Genomic DNA, 21559 nt, shown 5'->3' on the forward strand with positions numbered 1-21559 from the left:
AGTGAGACCATGGCAATGTAACAAGGAATTCAAAAGAAAAGTCTGTTGGTAGGAAAGCTAACAAATTTATCACACATTCACCCCCTCAGTTCAGCTGCTTCCTTCTACAGAACTTCATTACCAAAATGTTCTTTAAAATTTTTTTAAAGATTTTTTTCTTTACCCTTGGAGAATGCAAATAACTACATAACCAAAAGACCAAGATTTTCTCTTGCTCCAATTTTCTAAATTCAACTGAAAAAGATTAAATGTGAGGGTTTCAAAGGGTAATGTCAGAGAAGTTTTACTGCCAACTGATTGCTATTGAAATTCATCTAGCTAGTTATTTAAAGTCTTGATTTCTGTCAACGTCATTTAATCACATGACACAGAAGGTGAATTTTCTGTTGATGAAAACAGTAGATAGCTCTGAATGCCTCCAGCTGGACCAGTGGTTCTCAACTGGGGGCAATTTTGCCCCCTGGGGACACTTGACAATATCTGGAGAAATTTTTGGTTGTCACAACTAGAGAGTTGCTACTGGCATATAGTGAGTGGTTAGGAGTCAGGGATGCTGCTAAACACCCTAAAATGCACAGGACAGTCTCCCACAACAAAGAATTACCCAGTTCCAAATGCCAATAAAGTCAAGCCCAAGAAACTCTAAAATGGACAATTTCACACAGCATTGAAAAAATACTTACAATTCCATGTTTTTGTAACAGGTCAATGTCTTGAAACAAAGATTCCTAAAGGACATGGAACAGAAAAAAAAGGAGTGTTGATTCTTCATATCCAACTGTTTCACATATTTTAAAGAGTTAATTCAGTATTATGAGTCACTCAAAAATGCCTCAAATTCCACTTCTCTAGACAGACTGAGGTAGGATCAATAATGCTTTTTCAAACACATTGTTACATACTTAAAAGAAGTGCCAACACTGAAAGCAATGTGAAGCCCAACAGGCACCCATGATCTTAGTTCCCCGACCAGGGATCGAACCCGAGTCCCCTGTAGTGGACACACGGAGTCCTAACCACTGGACCACTAGAGAAGTCCCATGGTCTCTCCAAATTTTTAAGACCTTAATCCAAAAGAGTGGAACAGCACAATCTATTTTAAAATATGTTTTCTCAATCTTCTTCCCCACCAGACCGTGCACTCCTTCCTCTGCTATTCGGTACCAGTAAGCATAGGTACCAGTATGGCCATACCAGTTGTTAAATTATTAAAATACTTTCATGCCAGCTGCTAAGTAGCTAATCTTAGCACCCCTTGCCAAACAAGTTGTTACATATTTGTAATATTGCCTCTCTCCAGAACTATGTTTTATTTCTAATCTCAGTTTCTAAAAATAGTAGTTAACAGAGAAGGAACTTCATTTTTGTAGAATGACTGAGTGTCTAGATATCTTTCAACATTCTAGCCATACTTCTTCATCTTGGAATCCTGGTTCTTCCAGCACAACTTGATCCTCCTTCATATTGAAAGGTGAACAGCAGAAAAATAATCAATTCTGGAAAAATAAGAAATATTAAGAAGTAGTCATAGATCATATAGTACAAAATCCTTTGCCCATAGCCCTTCTTGATTTCATTTCAGATATCAAGGACCAGAAGGACCATTAGAAAAATATTTAGTTTGGAACAACTGGGCTGGCCTATCTTCTTTCTCCAAGCCTGTGGCATTATGTCTTTTGTTGGTGTGTGTATGTGGCGATGGGGACTTAAGTTTCTTTTCTCTTTCCTCAAAACTGGCCACTTCGTATCATCTTTCAATTTCCTATAGCACAATTAATCATGACTAATAATATCTTTTTTTGTTGACTTGGAATGTTATTTAGAAGTAGAATATTAGAATTCCATATTGTTATTAAACTTTCACGTTGGTTAACAACACTCTAAGAACTTTGGCCTTAAGTCAATCTTCCTTGTATTCTCCCTGGCACCTAGAACTTAGTCTATCCTCAAAAAAAAAAAGATTTTTTTTTCTCATTTATGAGGGATGACTTCCTGCTTGGGAATTATGAATGGGCTCTCTTGTAACATATATATTTTTTGTTTAATAAAACATTAGATGTATTTTGTTTTATAGTATTTACTAGTTTCATTATGTATTTTTTTTAAGATTTAAAATTATGGCAGATACCCAATATTTAAACATGATAAAATATTAGGGCCAATAAGCAGATAAAGAGTCTTTGATTTAACACTGTAGCAGTTGTTTTAAGATCTCAGGAAGCTACAAGGTATGACTGTTTTCATTAGAAAACGTGGTCCAAGTAATCAGTTTTCTTGGTCTATTCCATCTCTTCGCTTCACACCAAATTCGGGTTGGCGCCCGGCCCAGAAGGGGAACAAACTGCTAAGGTAGAGGTATGGTCGCTACCACCTAGTACCTCTGAACAGCAAAGTATTCGAGGCAAACGAGGAGACAGTGGAGATGGAATCTTCTGGAGTACGGTCCCTCATTCAGATAGCTAATCATATGTATGATAACCCCAAATTCCACAGTGACTGTCCTTTCTTTTCTCCCTGATAAACAAAAAGATTGTTCTCCATCTATCTCAAATAGCAGTTGACGGGGTGAACAGCTGAATCCAAGGTAGGGCTCCCGGACACCTCGGCTTAAGGCACCAGAAGCTGGCCCTCACCGTGGGGAGCGCGGTCCAGATCACCCTCACCGCCTCCCCCCGCCACCAGCCGTTTTCCTGACACCTGACTCCCTCATAAGAAGGCCGAGGAGGCCTCTTCAAGACTTAGGTCCGACTTGGTTTAAAATAAGGATGCTGGAAATCCCTCGAGAGCACTGAGATTCCCTCCGGGGGCTGGGTTGGGGACGGGACGCACGAAGCCACCAGCCCAGAGCCCAGCAACGACAACCGAGTATGACCAAAGAAAGGAAACCCTGAGTTTCCCCTCAGATTCTTCACCCGCCTTCCCTTTTTGCCACAAACTCCACTCGTACCCACAGTCTCCCGGGGGTTTTCAAGGTATCTGAATCCCTTCCTTCCCCCGCCCGGGCCTTCCAATCCTCAGGGATTCTGCCTCGGAACCAGAAGGCGGAGACTGCCGTCCTGTCGCTGACAGAGAGGTTTGGCGCCAAAAGACTAGTTCGGGCGCGTAGCTGGAGTGGGCGGGACCCGGACGGAGGGGCGGGCCCACCGTGGGCGGAGCGAAGAGCGAGGGGCGGGACCCGGGGCGGGGCAGAGGACGAGGGGGCGGGGTGGCGGGAGGGTCGGGAGCAATTTGGAGCAGCAGAAGGAGCCGCTTGAGGGTGGCGCGCTGGGGTGAGGCGGGGCTCTGAGGTAGAGGGAGTGTGCTGAAGAGAGGGGCTTTGGTCGGAGGGGAGGCTGGGGCGTCTCTAGAGCGGAGAGAGATGCTGAAGTCAGGGAGAGGACTGAGGTGGGGGCACTGAGGAGACGCATCGAATTAGCGGGTACTGAGGTGGACGCTGAGGTGAAGACAGGCAGCTGTGAGAAAGAAGGCCCTTAGGTGAGGCGTGTTCTGATATGAAGAGAGGCCGCTGGAAAGGGGTCAGGAGGTGGAAGGCCATGAGGCGGGGGAGGGGTGCTGGGCGGAGGTGGCTGACATGGTGACAGGTGACATGCAGAATGCTTATCTTAATCAGGATCCTCGGGTTAGGAGGTCGAATATGGGGGTCTTTCCCCCTGCTCAAGGCTTTTCTTTTCACTCCACGTTTTTCATATCTGGCTTCACAGTCTGTACCTAATACCTCAGTCCGCGTTCCTACTTTCTCTCCTTTCTCTGTGACTCTCTTACCATTTGCCACTCTAGTCTGTGAGTGAGGCACCCAAGGCCCATTCACGATGCAGAGTAATTTTTCTTCGTCTTAACTTGAAATTTTAAATAGACAACAGAAGCCAAACATATTTTGATCCAGCTTTTAAATAGAAATTTTAGGCCAGCCTTCATGCCAGCAGAGCCGTCTCTGGCAGCGTCATCCTCCTCCCCTTAAATGGAAACTGACTGTTGAGGAGAGTCATGAAACATTTGAAAGAGCATCTGTTGAGGTGGAGGCTGCGATGTATCTTGGATGAATATCTGTGCAAGCAGTTCTTTGGGTTCAAGACCTAGTACAGGGCGACCTTTTTCTTCAGTGTCTGAATCTTTTTTTGCTGGGATAAATAGCAAAAAATTCCCACAATAGCAGCTGACAGTTTGTAGGACATTCCCCTTCCCCCCAGGTGGATTGTTTAAAGAGCCAACAAATAACTGCCATAGTTCTTCAAAATCTGTTATTTTCCAGAAACATAGCCTGTCCATGTTAAATGGAAATTAATGCCCATTTTTGACATGAACTGGATAGTGATGCTAGGCTTTCACTTTGGGCCTCACATAAAACAATTATAGTAACTTCTGAGCAACTTGTTAGATGGAGACATCAACTGTACAGAAGAGCTGCAAAGAGCACAGCAAGATGATTTAGGGAAATATAACATATGTAGTTTGGTGTAGTGACAGCTGGGAGAGAGAAATGTTCATAATACTTGAAGGTTGTGTGCAGTATACTTAAAGAAACTGAAGCGAGCTTGGTAATGACAAATTCGTGAAGTAAGTATAAAAATTTCGTTTGGATAGGATATTGATGGTTATATACAACTTTAAAATTAAAAAAAAAAAAAGTCCAAAACCCTGGGGTAGTTCAAAAGTACACTTAAAGATCTTTCCACTTAAATCAGGACCAAAAACAAAAAAACACTAGTCTTTAATACCTTACAGAAATTCTGAATATGATGAAGGTGGCATTTCAAATCAGTGGGGAAATGAATTCAGTGAATGGTGTTGGAACAAACTAGGTAGTCATCTGGAAAAAAATAAAATTGTAACCATACTTCACACCTTATACCAAAATAAATTCCAGATGGATCAAGAAATTAAATCTGAACAATAAAATATTAAAAGTACTAGAAGAGGGCCTTCCCTGGTGGCGCAGTGGTTGAGGGTCCGCCTGCCGATGCAGGGGACGTGAGTTCGTGCCCCGGTCTGAGAGTATCCCACATGCTGCGGAGCAGCCGGGCCCGTGGGCCGTGGCCGCTGGGCCTGCGTGTCCGGGGCCTGTGCTCCGCGGCGGGAGAGGCCACAACAGTGAGAGGCCCACGTACCGCAAAAAAAAATAATAATAAAATAAATAAATAAATAAATAAATAAATAAATAAATAAATAAAAAGTACTAGAAGAAAACATGGGAAAATTTTTTACTATCTCAGAGTAAGAAAAGTCTTTTCAAGTATGACACAAAACTCAGAAGCCATAAAAGACTTATAAGAATGACTGTATTAGAGAAAAATCCTGCTTGGCAAAATGCTACTTTCCTATCCCAGATATAGAGCATGGCAAACCAAAGCTTTTGTGTCAATTAGTAACCAATTAGTAATTGTGCCAATTAGCTTTCCCAATTTCTCAAATCCTTCAGCGAGTCCACAAGGTCTCTACAAAATTTTTAAAATGTGTGTCATTTTATGATATTCTAAGAAATAAAAAACAGGCAGTGGAATTACAGGTGACCTGAATTTTAAACCATTACACTTTACTGCCCCTCTGTGGACAACCACCTTATAATCAAATAGAGGCATATAACTCCACCGTGTACAGTTGGGTAGCTTCAAACTGGTGCCTATGGATGCATATTCTTGGTTTCAAGAGCTCAAATTTGAGAAATGCTTTAGTACAGAACTAAAGAATGAAGGGTCATTACAAAAAGAGCATTTCATTGGGTATACCTCTCCTTAAGCACACTTATTTTTTAAAATGTTTATTGACCCTACTATTTGTCAGACACTGTACTAGGTGTTTGTTGCCAGGGATTCAACAACAAACAAGAAACAAACCCTAGTGTGGGCTCTAGATAAGTTTATAGGCAATTGCAGTAGCGTATATACATATACATACATACATACATATCAGTCATTTGAGGCTTTTCTCATTTATTTAGATTTATTTCCAAATTTGAAAAACTTCTAACTTTGGCATGCAGCTACCCAGAGAGGCACGCTCATGACTGTTTATTTAACCAACATTTATTAAACACTGTTGGACCCAGCTCTCTGCTGGATATGGAGATAAAGACAGGTCTCTACTCTCAAGGAGGGATGAGTCTACTAGGGAAGATAGATACAGAAACAGATAATAACACACATGGTGAGATAAGAGGGATTATACACACAGTTGGGAACCAAATAGGCCTCTCCCTGGGGGATCCTCACAGAGGTGGTGACCCTTAATTTGGGGCTGAAAGGATAAGTGAGGATCTACACATCTGTAGATCTACACATCTACTTCACACAAAGATACCATGAGGTAGGAACTATTATTATCTCTGTTTACAGATGATGGAACTGGGGCACCACAAGGTTAAGTAACTTGCCTAAGGTTCACAGGCTGGCTCCAGTGTTCAGGCTCTCAGCCTATTAATATGCTAAACCAGTATATGACAGATCTTGTATGTTCATATGTGATTTTATTTTCCATTTATAGAAGTATGATATAAGTACACATAGGCATGGCAACTATGCCAGACTTACAGTACAGTTCAGCCATTTACAAGCTATGTGGTCTTGGGAAAATTTATTTAAACCTCTTTGTGCTTCAGTTTCCTCATGTGAAAACCAAGAATAGTATTGGTACTGAGTTGTGAGAATTAAAGGGTTAAGATACTTGAAGTATTTGGGCTGCTGTGTGGAAAATGGATTGGAGGGGGCAAGAGAGAGGGCAAGGAGAATACCTAGGAGAATGCTGTAAAAGTCCAAGACAGGGGCAATGGTAGCTTCAATCAAGAAAGGCCTCAGTTTGAAAATAGAGAAAATTGTACGCCATTTACAGGGCTATAAGAGAAGACAAAATAATCCGTAAAAATATGCTTAAAAGTACCTAGTCCCCAGTAATGCCTTTCATGTTTTTAAGTAAAATGTTATAATATCCCCATCACCCAACTTCAGCAATTTTCAACACATGGCCAGTCTTGTTTCACTTATACCTCCATCCACTTCCTCCCTTTCATATTATTTTGAAGCAAATTCTACATGTCATATAATTTCTTCTGTAAATATTTCAGTATGTATCTCTAAAAGATAAGGACTCTTTTTAAAAACATAACCGTTAACACCATTATCACACCCCCAAAATAATAATTTTTTTTTTTTTTGGCGGTACGCGGGCCTCTCACTGCTGTGGCCTCTCCTATTGCAGAGCACAGGCTCCGGACGCGCAGGCTCAGCGGCCATGGTTCACGGGCCCAGCCGCTCCGCGGCATGTGGGATCTTCCCAGACCGGGGCATGAACCCATGTCCCCTGCATCGGCAGGCAGACTCTCAACCACTGCGCCACCAGGGAAGCCCCCTGTTGCAATTTATTGATGCTTTTTAGGCCTCTCTTAATCTATAGATTTCCCTCTCTTTTTCCCTTGCAACTTATTTGTTTAAAAAAAAAAATGGAGTCATTTGCTCTGGAGTTTTCCATAGCCTAGATTTTGCTGATTGCATCCCCTTGGTGTTAACATGCTTCTCTGTCCTTTGTATTTCCTATTATGATAGTTGCAGCTGGAGTCTAGATCAGACCCAGATTTGATTATTTGGTAAAGACTATTTCATAGGTGGTATTGTGGTCTACCATCAAGAGGCATTTAATGGCTTTTTATCTTTTGGGGATGTAAGCAGCAACCTAGATCCGTTAATTCATTAGGGTTTGCAAAATGGTGATATTTTAATTAGGTGGAATACTTCTAAAAGAGAAACTTCCCCTCATCTCTTGTTTGCTTACCTGCTAATACAGTTCATATGGGAATGGCATGATAAACGCTGATTTGTTTTCTTTATTTGCTAGTTTTCAAAATAATGAATTGGTTCCCTAGTATCCTTCAATGGTGACCAGTTAATTTTTTTAAAGTAATGATATGAACATATGGGTGAAAACACGTTTGACGTGCTTCAATCCATGGCTATTATTATTATTATGCTTAAACTGTCCCATCTTAAGCCAATGGGATTCTCTCTAATTTGGCCACTGAGTCTTTCTGACAGGACTCTCATCTTTGGTAGCTTCCTTGCTGTCTAGTATGACAAGATGTTCCATGTTCATTTCATGATTTTCCTGCCCTAGATCTGGAACCAGACACTCCTTCAAGGATCCCTGTATCCCTTTTAGTGCAAACTGTATTTCAAAACCACAGTCCAGGTCATTGCTACTCGGTCAGTCTTTATTTCTAGGGCATTTCAATGGACAGAGTTAGTAGGGGCTTTTTTGTTGTTTGTCTGTTTGTTGTTGTTTTAAAGCTTTAAGGAGGTATAAATGACATACAAGAAACTGAATATATTTAAATATTTAAAGCCTGTATATGGTGTGTGAGCCTGTGAACCCTTCACCACAATGAAGATAGTAAACATAACCACCATGCCCCAAAATTTTCTTGGGCCTCTTTGTATTCCCTTCCATCCTCTCCTCCCCTCCCCTCTTTAGCAACTATTTGTTTGTTTTTAAAGATAAAATATATTCTCAATTCATAATCAATTCAAAATCAGGACTATAGGATTTTAACTTCATTTCTTCTAGTTTAACATCTGAATTTCCTTACTTCCATGCTGAGAATACCGGTTCTCAGCCACAGTAGGAATGACAGAATTGGGGTACTACACAATTACTCATTTGCTTTATCCCACATTACAGTTAATGCTTCTTAAATGTTAGCTCCCTTTGACATTCTACCCTCTCTCCACCCCCCACTTATAAAGGGCAAAGAATTCTTCACCATAATTTTCCCTTCTAATACTTACAAAGAACAGAGACAGATCTTTTCATCTTGAACTTCCTGAGAGGCCTATGGTTATGAGTCCTCAGTAATTTCTGGAAGGGGTCTGAGCAGGGATGGTCTTGGACCCAAGCTGTACAAAGGAGTATCCTGAAAGACATGTCCTGGTTTCCATGCTCAACATGTCCTGGTTTCAGAAGAGTATATATATATATATATATATATATATATATATATATATATATATATATATATATATATATATTTATTTATTTATATTTATTTATTTTTTTGCGGTACGCGGGCCTCTCACTGTTGTGGCCTCTCCTGTTGCGGAGCACAGGCTCCAGACGCGCAGGCTCAGCGGCTATGGCTCACGGGCCCAGCCGCTCCGTGGCATGTGGGATCTTCCCGGACCGGGGCACGAACCCGCGTCCCCTGCATCGGCAGGCGAACTCTCAACCACTGCGCCACCAGGGAAGCCCAGAGTATACCTTTTAACGGCAATGGTAACAACAATAACAACAACAACAATAGCTGGTAGCAATTACCAAGTGAAATATGCATAAATTATATGCATAATATAATTATGCATATAACTTTGCATAAATTATCTCATTTAACTGTCACAACAGCACTACCTTCCTAGGCAGGCATTCCCTTTCTGCATTCAAGAAAACAAGTTCAAAAAAAAAAAAAAGAAAACAAGTTCAGAAAAGTCAAGTCACAAAAGCTACTAGGCCTAAGGTCATATACCTACTATGAAGCAGAGCAGGGATTCAAAGCCCTGAATTTTCTGGGGCCAAAGCTTGAGCTCTTCCCTTTTACCCTTCTTTCATCCCTTTACCTGGGTAATGTTCTCCAAGAGGGTCACCTAGAATTACACTCAGGTTCAAGTGAAGATGTTTATCTGTGGGGGACACCATAGGTCCCAAGAATATACTTAATTGCTTCTTGGTTCAGGCAAACAGCGATTTGCTTGAGTTTTTCCTTCTTGGCTGGGTTGGGCAGACTGTTCTAACGCAGACCAGGTTACTCCCTTGTGCCCAAAGGCCCAAATGATAAAGGCCAAGCCCTTCAGCCGAACTTCAGGTCCTTCTACACACTGGCCCCTGTACCTCTGAGCCTCAGTGAAGTCTCTCTGGACTTGGTTTTTCTTGGATTCCACACAAACCTCTAGCACAGCATTAATGCATTTATTGGTTTACACATCCTCCCCCTCTTCCAGACTGTGTGCTCCTTAAGGTCAGGGACTATGTCTTTATTCATCTCTGTATCAACAGGACCTGGTATGTGCAAGCATGGTATAGGATAGATATCTAGTGAATGCTTCCTCAACCTCTCCAAGCCCCAGTGTCCTCCTAGGAGAAATGGAGGTAACAACACCCACCTTGGGGAGAGAAGGGGGCAGGAGGGTTAATCTGAGATAATGTTTGAAAAGGATTTAGAGTACTTAGCACATAGTAAGTACTCAATAAATGATGTCTCCTATGATTACTGTTATATAATACATATAATACATACTAATATATACTCCATAGTGTTGTTATTAATAAACAAGTGAATGAAAGAATCAGTAAGCAAATGCATGAATGAATGAGGTGACTTTATGTCAGTTTAAATCCTGACTTTGGCCCAGGGTAGGAGAGGACTTTAATATTCTTTATCCCATGGACTACGAATGACTAAATGTATTACAGTATTACTTTTTATTTGTTTGTTTTGTTGTTTCTATTTTAGATTAAATCCAACAACATGTGCAGGCTTCATCCAAAAAGTCCTTCTGATTCTTGGATAAGGATTCATGCAGGTGAGCTGGAAGGTGAGAGGATAAGGAAGACTACTTTTTCTGCATTGGTTTTGACTTCTTGATGACATTTCTGTGGATGAACCATAAAGATACAAACAGAAACAAATTAAAAAAACAGTGTGATCAAGAGAATGAAGAAAGGAATCCCCAGGATTATATAAACAGCCTGGAAATCAACCACTTAGAGAAGCAGATCAGGAGGCTGGGAAATAAAGGTGGAATTGATAGATTATGTAAAGTGTCTGAATGTACTGGGAGACTTATACAACCAAGGGAAAATTTGGAGATAAACTGAGATGAGTACATAAAAAAAAGAAAAAAGAAAGAAAACAGGCAGATTGAAAAAGAGACTTAGTTCCAGGGATAGCAAAAAGTTTTGCAAGAAATAAAAATAACCAAAGTATACTCTGTAGCTCATGGCAGTGGTGTTGATAGTATAATAATGCTGATTAATGATCCAACCAAAATCACAACAGAGACACATTGGGAGGATGGGAGAGTGGAAGTGTGTGCAAGTGAGAGAGAGCCCAGTCCTCACTTTTCCTAGTGTGAATTCAATAGATAATGCCTAACACTAAAAAATCAAGGAGCCAGAGCACCACGGTATTTAGACATATGGAGGAAAACAAATAACAAAACAATCAGTTAAGAAAGTGGAAAGTGTTGCTGGGGAATGGGGGTCCGGAGGAGTGCAATTTTTTGTAACAAGCTTTGTAGAACTATTAATTAGTTAATTTAATAAGTCATATTATGCTTTGCATTAGTTAATTCAATCAGTTAATTTAATGTGCCTTATATATTACTGTGCATCACGCACTGTTCTAAGTGCTTTCTTTACAAATGTTAACCAATTTAATCCTCATAATAACCTTATGCTATACATAATATTATCATCCCCATTCTACAGATAAAAAAAACTGAGATGCAGAGAAGTTAAATGATTGATCAAGCTTACACAGCTAGTAGGTCGTGGAGCTAGGATTAAAACCCAGGTGGTCTGGCCCCAGAGTTGCCTCTCTATTTGATTCTTAAAGGATGAATATGTATTACTTTAATTAAAATAAAAACAAAAATTAAAAAAGTGTGATTTTTAAGAGACTTTATTCCCAACTTTGAGTATAGACAGACAAAGTTCTAAAATGTAATAAGTTATTTTTTTCTATAAGCAATTAACTGGAGCAGAATGCTAAACACACATTAGCTAATCATTAATTCCCTCATTAAGAATTTGCTGAATCCCGGGAATTCCCCGGTGGTCCGGTGCTTAGGACTCCGCACTCTCACTGCCAGGGGCCCAGGTTCAGTCCCTGGTCAGGGAACTAAGATCCCGCAAGCTGCATGACACAGCCAAAAAAAAAAGAATTTGCTGAATCCCTACTATGTGCCAACCACAGGAACAGGTGCAGGAGACTCAATGCTTAATGATAAAAGGCCCTTGGGAGACTTACAGTACAGAGAGGGAGACAGACAACTCCATGACTACAGTAGGACATATTCAGTGGAGTATAAAATAGGCAGTCACTAGGGCAGTCTGGGGAGATTTCCTGGAAGTGACAACATCTTAGTGGGCTTTATGGGTCAGATAGGATCTAGCCAGATGAAAAAGTGGCCAAAGTATGTTCAAGGAATAGGAAAGAGCAGTGAATACTTGTTAAAATGAACTGAATTTGTTGTTTCCTCTTCCATTCTAAATTCTAAAATGGATGTCAAAAACAATAGTATTAAAAGCCCCTCTTAACCTGGAGATTCCATAGCATAAACCAATGGGGTGCAAACCATGCTGCTATACTCCAATATCAGTGGCTGTTTCTCTAATCAAAGGAAAAAATGAATTGATAAAACTTTCTTCATATTAAGTTTACCTCTTTTTTAATATTTATTTATTTATTATTTATTTATTTTGGCTGCTCCAGGTCTTAGTTGTGGCATGCGAACTTATTACTTGCGGCATGCAAACTTATTAGTTGCAGCATGCAAACCCTTAGTTGCGGCATGCATGTGGGATCTAGTGCCCCGACCAGGGATCAAACCCCAGTCCCCTGCACTGGGGGCGCGGAGTCTTACACACTGGACCACCAGGGAAGTCCCAAGTTTACCTCTTAAGTCTTGTTAGGCTGTAGCCCAGGCCCTGGAGTCTGACTACTGGTTTCAAATCCTGGCTCCACTGCTTACCAAATGTGAGCACCTGAGCAAGAGTCACTAACCTCTCTAAGCCTCAGTTTCCTCAGTTGTAAAATGAGGATAACAATATCCCATATCTCACAGAAGTGCTGTGAGAATTAAATAATACACGTATCATGCTTAGAAGAGAATAAGGACCTGGCAAACACAACTGTGTTGTGTACTCAAGGTGATAAAAACAAATGAGTAAGTAAAAGTTATAATTAAGCGAAAAGTTAGTTGTGATTTCGTAACATATTATGTTATTTTAAGATAACTTGGCAGCTATCTAAAGATTCATATATTATCTTAGTCAATAGTCCTTTATTACCAAAATAATTTGGTAATATTTTTATAGGTTTCTGCAAAGAGCACTATGACTTCTAGTCCTGTCCCCGACAGATGGGAGAATCAAGGCTCTGAACTCAGGAAAATGCCGAGTATGTCAGCATCTGATCCTTTACCGTTCAGTGCATGTGCACTTGAAGCTGGCTTCATCCTCTATTCTAGCGCAGAAACTATGTGAAACAACTGCTGGATGCTTTCTCAAAAATGGGTCCGCCCCAAACCTCCCAGTCCAGAATGTTCCAATGTAGTTCCTTGCACTGCTTTGGGCTCAGCAAGTTTTCATGGTATGGAAGGTCTGAGAGCTTTGAGGAGAAGTGCTGAACCCTGATCTTCTGTGTGTGTGTCAGGGAAAGCTTCCTGGAGGAGTCATTATTTGCACTGACTCTGAAGAAGCAGGAGGAGCTGGCTGGGGAAGGAAGCCAGGGGTAGGAGGGGAAATTTTCCTGCAGAGGAAGAAGCTTGTGCCAAGCATGGCCTGGAAGCTGGAAGAACTTGGCCTCTTAATGCAGCTGCAGGGGCTCAATGTGGCTTGAAAGGTGGTTGGGAGTGGTGGGTGAAGACAGAGGAGAGAGGGGAGGTGGGCAGGGCCACCTCATGAAGGCCTCGAGTCTAAGAGTTTGGATTTTATCCCTAGGATCCTTAGGGGTTGAGAAGAAACTGCAGGTTTTAAGCAAAGGAGTAGCCTGATGAGATATGGATTTTTGAAAGAGACCCATGGGGAGCCTGGGCCTTAACTCAAGTGAGTCTTAGTTGCCTCCTTTGAAAAACAAGAAAAATAGGGGGACTTTCCTATTTTTGGTTAAGAATCTGCCTTCCAATGCAGGGAACGCGGGTTCGACCCCTGGTCGGGGAACTAGGATCCCACATGCCACAGGGCAACTAAGCCCACGTGCCACAACTACTGACCCTGTGCACCACAACTACAGAGCCCACGCGCTCTGGAGCCCACCCGCACAACTAGAGAGCCCACGCGCCACAGTGAAAGATCCCGTGTGCTGCAACTAAGAACCCATGCAGCCAAATATAAATAAATATTAAAAAAAAGAAAAAGAAAAAGAAAATTTACCTCACAGGACTGTTCTGAGACTTCAATAAGATAACCAATGGAATATGCCTATCACAGGGCCAGGGAAATCTTCCCTTCAATTTCTCTTCCAGTGTTTGTAACAGGAAGAGCAGGTCTGCTCTTCCTCAGGCTCCTATAATTCTGGGGTCACCAGACTTTTGATCTCTGAAAGAGGTGTCTAGGGGGACATTTTTGGACACAGGCTGTGCCCCATCTGAATGTGAAACTTTTAGACTTTGGAGGCTCTTCCCTATGAATAAGAACTTGTATATTTTCTGGAACTTCGACATTTCAGTCCCCCATGATGGGTAAGCACAGGGTAAGGACTGCCCTAAGAGATGAGAACCCAGCTGGTCCAGGGCTTAGAAAACCAGGGAGTCTTTCTGGGCTGGGCCAGACCAGTGCTCTCAAGCATGCTCGAAGGCTTCCTGGATTAAGGAATGTAAGAAGCTTATGAAAACAATAATATATTGCCTATTAATTATTGACAAGTTCTATGCCAGACTCTTTATATGGGTTAGCTTGTTTACACATTAACAAACTTCCACATTTTTTTTTTTTTTTTTTTTTTTTTTGCGGTACGCGGGCCTCTCACTGTTGTGGCCTCTCCCGTTGCGGAGCACAGGCTCTGGACGCGCAGGCTCAGCGGCCATGGCTCACGGGCCCAGCTGCCCCACGGCATGTGGGATCTTCCCGGACCGGGGCACGAACCCATGTCCCCTGCATTGGCAGGCGGACTCTCAACCACTGCGCCACGTGGGAAGCCCCTAAACTTCCACATTTTTTATGGCCAAGGAAACAGGCCTGGAGAATTTAGGTAACTTAACTGAAAGTCATAGAGGGGGCAGGGCAAAGATTCAAAACCCCAGATCTTTTTAGAGTCAAAGCTCCTTCTACTGCTTCATCTTCTCCTGTGGGGGACACTAAAAGGTAACTCCCTTACCTGGTTAATTTTTACCTGGGGTTCATCCAGAGTAGTCATCCCCACCCATAGATGGGTCCAAAATGGATCCATTATAGGAGAAGATATTGGAACTTCTATTTATATATTTTTATCTCATTCTTTTTAATTTCTATTTTCTGTATGTTTTATATTATAGTATACATATTATATTAGCATAGAACTATATATATTATTACTGAATAATTAATATATTATTAGGGGCTGAGTTCTCATAAATGTTTTACTAAGAAAGATACAAGATCAAGAAAGCTTGGGGACTACTGATCAAGTGGTATAGTCAGGGTTTCACGTAGAGGTAAATGTTTGCCGGATACTTTGCAAATCCCTCAAAGTACATACATACTCCCTTCATGGAGACCACCATCTGCCATCAGGACTTTAAAAATCCAAATATGGCCACGTGGTTCCCTGTTTAATATCTTTCGTGACTCCCCACGACTTAGAAAATAAAATCCCTTCATGATTTGTCCAGGAATCTTCTCCAGGCTCACCTCTCCTGGAGCTCCTCACACACTTTCTTGACCTCCTGCCACATTACTTTCTGCCTCTGAGCCTTTGCCTCTGCTGCTCCATCTACTGAGAATGCAAACCCCTTGCCTCATCCACCTCCTCCTGCCTTACAAACACCTTATCTTTTCTAGACTCAGGTCAAGGGACACCACTTCTATAAAACGTGTCTGCATGGCTCCCAGGCCATTGCATTCTTTGTCTCCTTTGTCTAATAGCACTTCTGGAACTTATGGTATTTATTTGTTGATATATCTGCCTTCTTTCTATCAGACTGTGAGCCCCTTGAGAATAGGGACTGTGTCTTATCTACTGTTATTTACCCAGGGTCTGCTGCAGGGAACTTTTAAAACCTCTCCAAATCTGGGCTTGTTGCTGTATAAAATGCACTGGATAACCTCTACCTCATATGACTGTTATGAAGGTTAAAATGAGGTCATGTTTGTATAGCGTTTACCTTAGTGCTTGGTACAGAGTGAACAGTTAGTTAATGGTAGCCATGATTATTATATTATAATTTAATATTGTTATCACGACTAAAAGTAGTGACCTAAGCAAAAATCTCCCCACTCCTGCTTTTCACTCAGCCTAGGAAAAACTATAGTGGAATCTTTCCCCTATCCTGGGAATAGTTATTTCTATTTCTCAGTGTTTGGCCACAATTTTCTTTTTCTCCTGTTGTTGTTCTACCTGGTAGCAGAAATATCAGAGATTTTGTAGGGGCTTCCTAGTTCCAGGGAATAGAATTCATCAGGGCTTGATGGTGAGAAGGAAGAGTAGTTCAACTTCTGTTTCCATTCTCTTTCCCTCTCCTCTTTTTCCTTCCTGTGGGGGAAACAAAAAAGACATCAACAAAAATCGGCTCAAAAATTCAGTGCAACTTCTTCAAAGGTTTCAGTAGAATCTTGATAGGTATTGAAAGAAAAAGTTTACAAAAGTCAGTAACATTGGCAATAGCAAATAACTGAAGCAGAGTGCTGAATACACTGCAACGACTCCCTCATTCATCTTCTAAGTATTGACTGAGGACCTGTAGGGTGCCAGGATCTGCACTAGGCCCTGGGAAAAAAAGGTCATCTAGGGCATTATTCCTGACCTTAAGGACAAACCTCAATCTAGGGAGATGGACAAGCAAATTTATAACTAGAGTAGGCATGATCAGGAAAGCACAGGACAATACCCTGAGAAGGCAAGTCAGGGAAGACTTCCTGGAGGTGATGCCTGAACTGGGTTTTAAGGGTTAGTGAGGGGTTAGCTAGATTAAGAAGTAGTCGAAAGGGTAGTGGAGGGACAGACTGGCAGTTCGGGGTTAGCAAATGCAAACTATTATATAAAATGGGTAAACAACAAGGTCCTACTGTATAGCACAGGGAATTACATTCAATATCCCAAGATAAACCATAATGGAAAAGAATATAAAAAAGAATGTATATTTATGTATAACTGAATCACTTTGCTGTATAACAAAAATTAACACAACATTGTAAATCAACTATACTTCAATTAAAAAAAGAAGTAGTTGAAGGAAAGTCAAGTCTGAGGGAATGACAATAATATTGGTGAATTAAAATAGTTGGCTTTTTGTATTTCTGAGAATCTAATATGGATATCAGAAAGACTGCTAATGAGTGACCATTGAACTTATAGTATTCCATGGCTCAAACAGGTGGGCCTCAAGCTAAACTCCTAGTATAAAAAAAATGTGGTCTTTTTCTGGTTTGAAGGAAAATTTCGACTAGAAGGTTTAAGACTGAAAGTTTTCCTTGGCTAAATTTCTTAACTCATTAAGCTTTGGTTTCTTCATCTCTGAAATGGAGAGTATAACACCATCTATCTGTGATACAGATGGTTAGTTAACAACCCATCATCCACTCTCCCCTTTTACTTTAGCAATGGAGCCAGATTAAAAAAAAAAAACCCGTCACACATTTCCCAGGCTCCTTTGAAACTAACATCACCATGTGACTAATATCTGGCCCTTGAAATAAACTGGTAATGTTATATGGTATTTCCAGGGAGGTTACTAAAAAGGGAGGGGGTAATAGGAATTGACTACACATGGGCATGAGGGAACTTTCTGGGGTGATAAAAAATTCTAAAGCTAGATTGTAGTAATTGTTGCAAATCTCTGTAAATTTACTAAAAATCATTGAATTTTGTACCCTTAAAGTGGGCAAATCTTATGGGAAATTGTACCTCATTAATATTATAAATATTAATTATAATATTTATAATTATATCATAATTATAAATATTAATAATTATTATTTTAATAAAAGAACATTTAAAATGTTTTTAAAACAATATTTTATTAAAAAGAAAGAAATTGCTGTAGCCATGTAGTCACATTCTAGCAATGAGACATAAGTGGAAATGTTGTTTGGGACTTCTGAAAGTGCTCCTTAAAAGAGAATGTGGTTATAGATTAAAAGTAAATGAATGGGGCTTCCCTGGTGGCGTAGTGGTTGAGAGTCCGCCTGCCGATGCAGGGGACACGGAGTCGTGCCCCGGTCCGGGAGGATCCCACATGCCGCGGAGCGGCTGGGCCTGTGAGCCATGGCTGCTGAGCCTGCGCGTCCGGAGCCTGTGCTCCGCAGCGGGAGAGGCCACAACAGTGAGAGGCCCGCGTAATGCAAAAAAAAAAAAAAAAGTAAATGAATGCAGAAAAATATACTGTGCTAACACTGATCAAAAGAAAGCAAGAGTAGCTATGCTAATTTCAGACAGAGCAGACTCCAAAGCAAGAAGAGTTATCAGGGATAAGGAAGGGCATTATATAATGATAAAGGGGTCAGTTCTCCAAAAAGACATAACAATTCTTAATGTGTATGATCCTAACAAAAGAGCATCAAACTACATAAGGCAAAAACTAATTGAATAGCAAGGACAAATAGATGACTCCACTATCATAGTTAGAGACCTCAACACCCCTCTAATCAGAAATGGACAGATCCAGCAGGCAGAAAGTCAGCAATGACATAGTTGAACTCAACAATACCAACAATCAAATGGATGTAATTGACATCTGTAGACTACATCACCCCAAGACAGCAGAATACACATTCTCCACAAGCTCACATGTAACATTCCCCAAGACAGGCCAAATTCTGGGCCAAAAAATATACCTTAACAAATTTAAAATAAGAGAAATCACATTATGCCTGCTCTCAGACCAAAATGGAATCAAACTAGAAATCAGTAACAGAGATAGAGCTGGAAAACCCCAAAATATTTGGGGATTAAACAACATACTACTAAATAACACATGGGTCAAAGAAGAAATTTCAAGAGAAATTTAAAAATATTTTGAACTAAATGAAAATGAGAATACAACTTATCAAAACTTGTGGGATTCTGGAAATGCTCCTTAAAAGAGAATGTGGTTGCTGAGTGTACTGAAAGCAGTGCTTAGAGGGAAATTTAGAGCATTATATATGTATATTAGAAAAGAAGAAAGATCTGAAATCAATCATCTAAAGTTTCCACCTTAGGAAACCAGAAAAAGAACAAATTAAATTCAAAGTAAGCAAAAGAAAAGAAATAATAAAAATTAGAGCAGAAGTCAATGAAATTGAAAACAGGAAATCAGTAGAGAAAATCAACAAAACCAAAATCTGGTTCTTTGAAAATATCAATAAAATTGATAAGTCTCTAGCCTGGCTAACTAAGAAAACAAGAGAGAGGACACAAATTACTAATATCAGAATCATGAACATTAAAAAGATAATAAAGCAGTACTATAAACAACTGGTCCATGAAATGGACCAGTTCCTTTTTTTTTTTCAGCCTCACTGTGTGGCTTGCAGGATCTTAGTTCCCCGTCCAGGGATTGAACACAGGACCCGGCACTGAAAGCACTGAGTCCTAATCACTGGACTGCCAGGGAATTCCTGGACCAATTCCTTGACCAATTCCTTGAAAGACACAATATGCCAATAGTCACACAAGAAGATATAGACCATATGAATAGAGTTATATATATATTAAATAAATTGAATAAAAAATTAATAACCTTCAGAAACAGAAAGTACCAGGCTCAGATGGATTCACTGGTGAATTCTACCAAACATTTAAGGAAGAAATTATACCAATTATCTATAATCTCTTTCAGAGGATAGAAGCAGAGGGAATACTTCTTAACTCATTCTACCAGTCAAGAATTACCCTAATACCAAAACCAGACAAAGATGTTACAAGAAAAGAAAACTATAGACCAATATTTCTCATGAACATAGATGCAAACATCCTCAACAAAATATAAGCCAGTCAATCCAACAATGTATAAAAATAATTATACACTGTGACCAAGTGAAATTTGTCCCAGGTATGCAAGGCCAGTTCAGCATTTAAAAATCAATTAATATAATCTGACACATCAACAGGCTAAAGAAGAAAAATCACATGATCATATCAATAGATGCAGAAAAAGCACTTTAAAAATCCAATACCCATTCATGATAAAAACTCAGCAAACTAGGAATAGGGGGAACTATCACAACTTGATAAAGAATATCTACAAAAATATGCAGCTAACATCATACTTAATGGTGAGAAACTTGAAGCTTTCCCACTAAGATCAGGAACAAGGCAACCATGCCCCTCTCACCACTGATTTTCAACACTGTACTGGAAGTTCTAGCTAATGCAATAATACAATACAATACAGTAATACGTATACAGATTGAGAAGGAAGAAATAAAACTGTCTTTGTTCACAGACGACACGATCATCTATGTAGAAAATCCAAAAGAATTGATGAAAAACTTATTGGAACTAATAAGTGATTATGGCATACTTGCAGGATACAAAGTTAATATAAAAAAGTCAATCGTGGGAATTCCCTGGCAGTCCGTGCTTTCACTGTCGAAGGCCTGGGTTCAATCCCTGGTCAGGGAACTAAGATCCCAAAGCTGTGCGGTGTGGCACCCCCCAAAATAAAAATCAAATAAAAATTAAAAAGTCAATCTCTTTCCTATTGATATATATCAGCAATGAGCAAGTAGAATTTGAAATTAAAAATACAATACCATTTACATTAATACCCCAAAAATGAAACACTTAGGTATAAATCTAACAAAATATGTATAAGATCTGTATGAGGAAAATTACTAAAGCTCTGATGAAAGAAATCAATAAGAACTAAATAAGTGGAGAGATATTCCAAGTTCATGGATAGAAAGACAATATTGTTAAGATGTCAGTTCTTCCCAACTCGATCTGTAGATTCAATGCAGTCCTAATCAAAACCCCATCAAGTTATTCTGTGGATATCGACAAACTGATCTGTAAAGTTTATATGGATAGGTAAAAGACCTAGCATAGACAACACAATATTGAAGGGGAAAAACAACACTGGTGAACTGACACTATCTGACTTTAAGAATTACTATAAAGATACAGTAATCAAAACAGTGTGATAGGGCTTCCCTGGTGGCGCAGTGGTTGGGAGTCCGCCTGCCAGTGCAGGGGACGCGGGTTCGAGCCCTGGTCCGGGAGGATCCCACATGCCGCGGAGCGGCTAGGCCCGTGCGCCACAGCTGCTGAGCCTGCGCTCTAGAGCCCGCGAGCCACAACTGCTGAGCCCACGTGCTGCGGCTGCTGAGGCCCGTGCGCCTAGAGCCCGTGCTCTGCAACAGGAGAGGCCACCGCAACGAGGGGCCCGCCCGCCCCGGTGAGGAGTGGCCCCCGCTCGCCGCAGCCGGTGAGAGCCCGCGCGCAGCAACAAAGACCCAATGCAGCCTAAATAAATAAATAAATTAATTAAAAAAAACAAACAAACGGGCTTCCCTGGTGGCGCAGTGGTTGAGAGTCCGCCTGCCGATGCAGGGGACACGGGTTCGTGCCCCGGTCTGGGAAGATCCCACATGCCGCGTAGCGGCTGGGCCCGTGAGCCATGGCCGCTGAGCTGGCGCGTCCGGAGCCTGTGCTCCGCAACGGGAGAGGCCACAACAGTGAGAGGCC

At 40.8% G+C, this 21559-nt stretch overlaps 2 protein-coding genes across 3 annotated transcripts in view; both read right to left on the bottom strand.

The window, feature by feature from the left end:
- DMC1 (DNA meiotic recombinase 1) overlaps positions 1-1463 on the bottom strand; it is a gene marked incomplete at both ends in the record, with an annotated part of 39465 nt that extends 38002 nt beyond the window's left edge. For both annotated transcript variants that reach the window (XM_079715640.1, XM_079715639.1), the window contains 2 exons: positions 684-728; positions 1413-1463. In XM_079715640.1, the coding sequence (XP_079571766.1) occupies positions 684-728; positions 1413-1463 (96 nt within the window). The remainder of the gene's footprint in view (positions 1-683; positions 729-1412) is intronic.
- A 2519-nt stretch (positions 1464-3982) lies between these two features.
- The window catches only part of FAM227A (family with sequence similarity 227 member A), a gene marked incomplete at both ends in the record, with an annotated part of 80553 nt that continues 62976 nt past the window's right edge, over positions 3983-21559 (bottom strand). The window contains 3 exon segments of the mRNA XM_079714903.1: positions 3983-4027; positions 4030-4118; positions 16338-16423. Of these exon segments, the coding sequence (XP_079571029.1) occupies positions 3983-4027; positions 4030-4118; positions 16338-16423 (220 nt within the window).

Source organism: Hyperoodon ampullatus, assembly GCF_949752795.1.
Source record: "Hyperoodon ampullatus genome assembly, chromosome: 11".
In the NCBI taxonomy this organism is placed as follows: Eukaryota; Metazoa; Chordata; class Mammalia; order Artiodactyla; family Ziphiidae; genus Hyperoodon; species Hyperoodon ampullatus.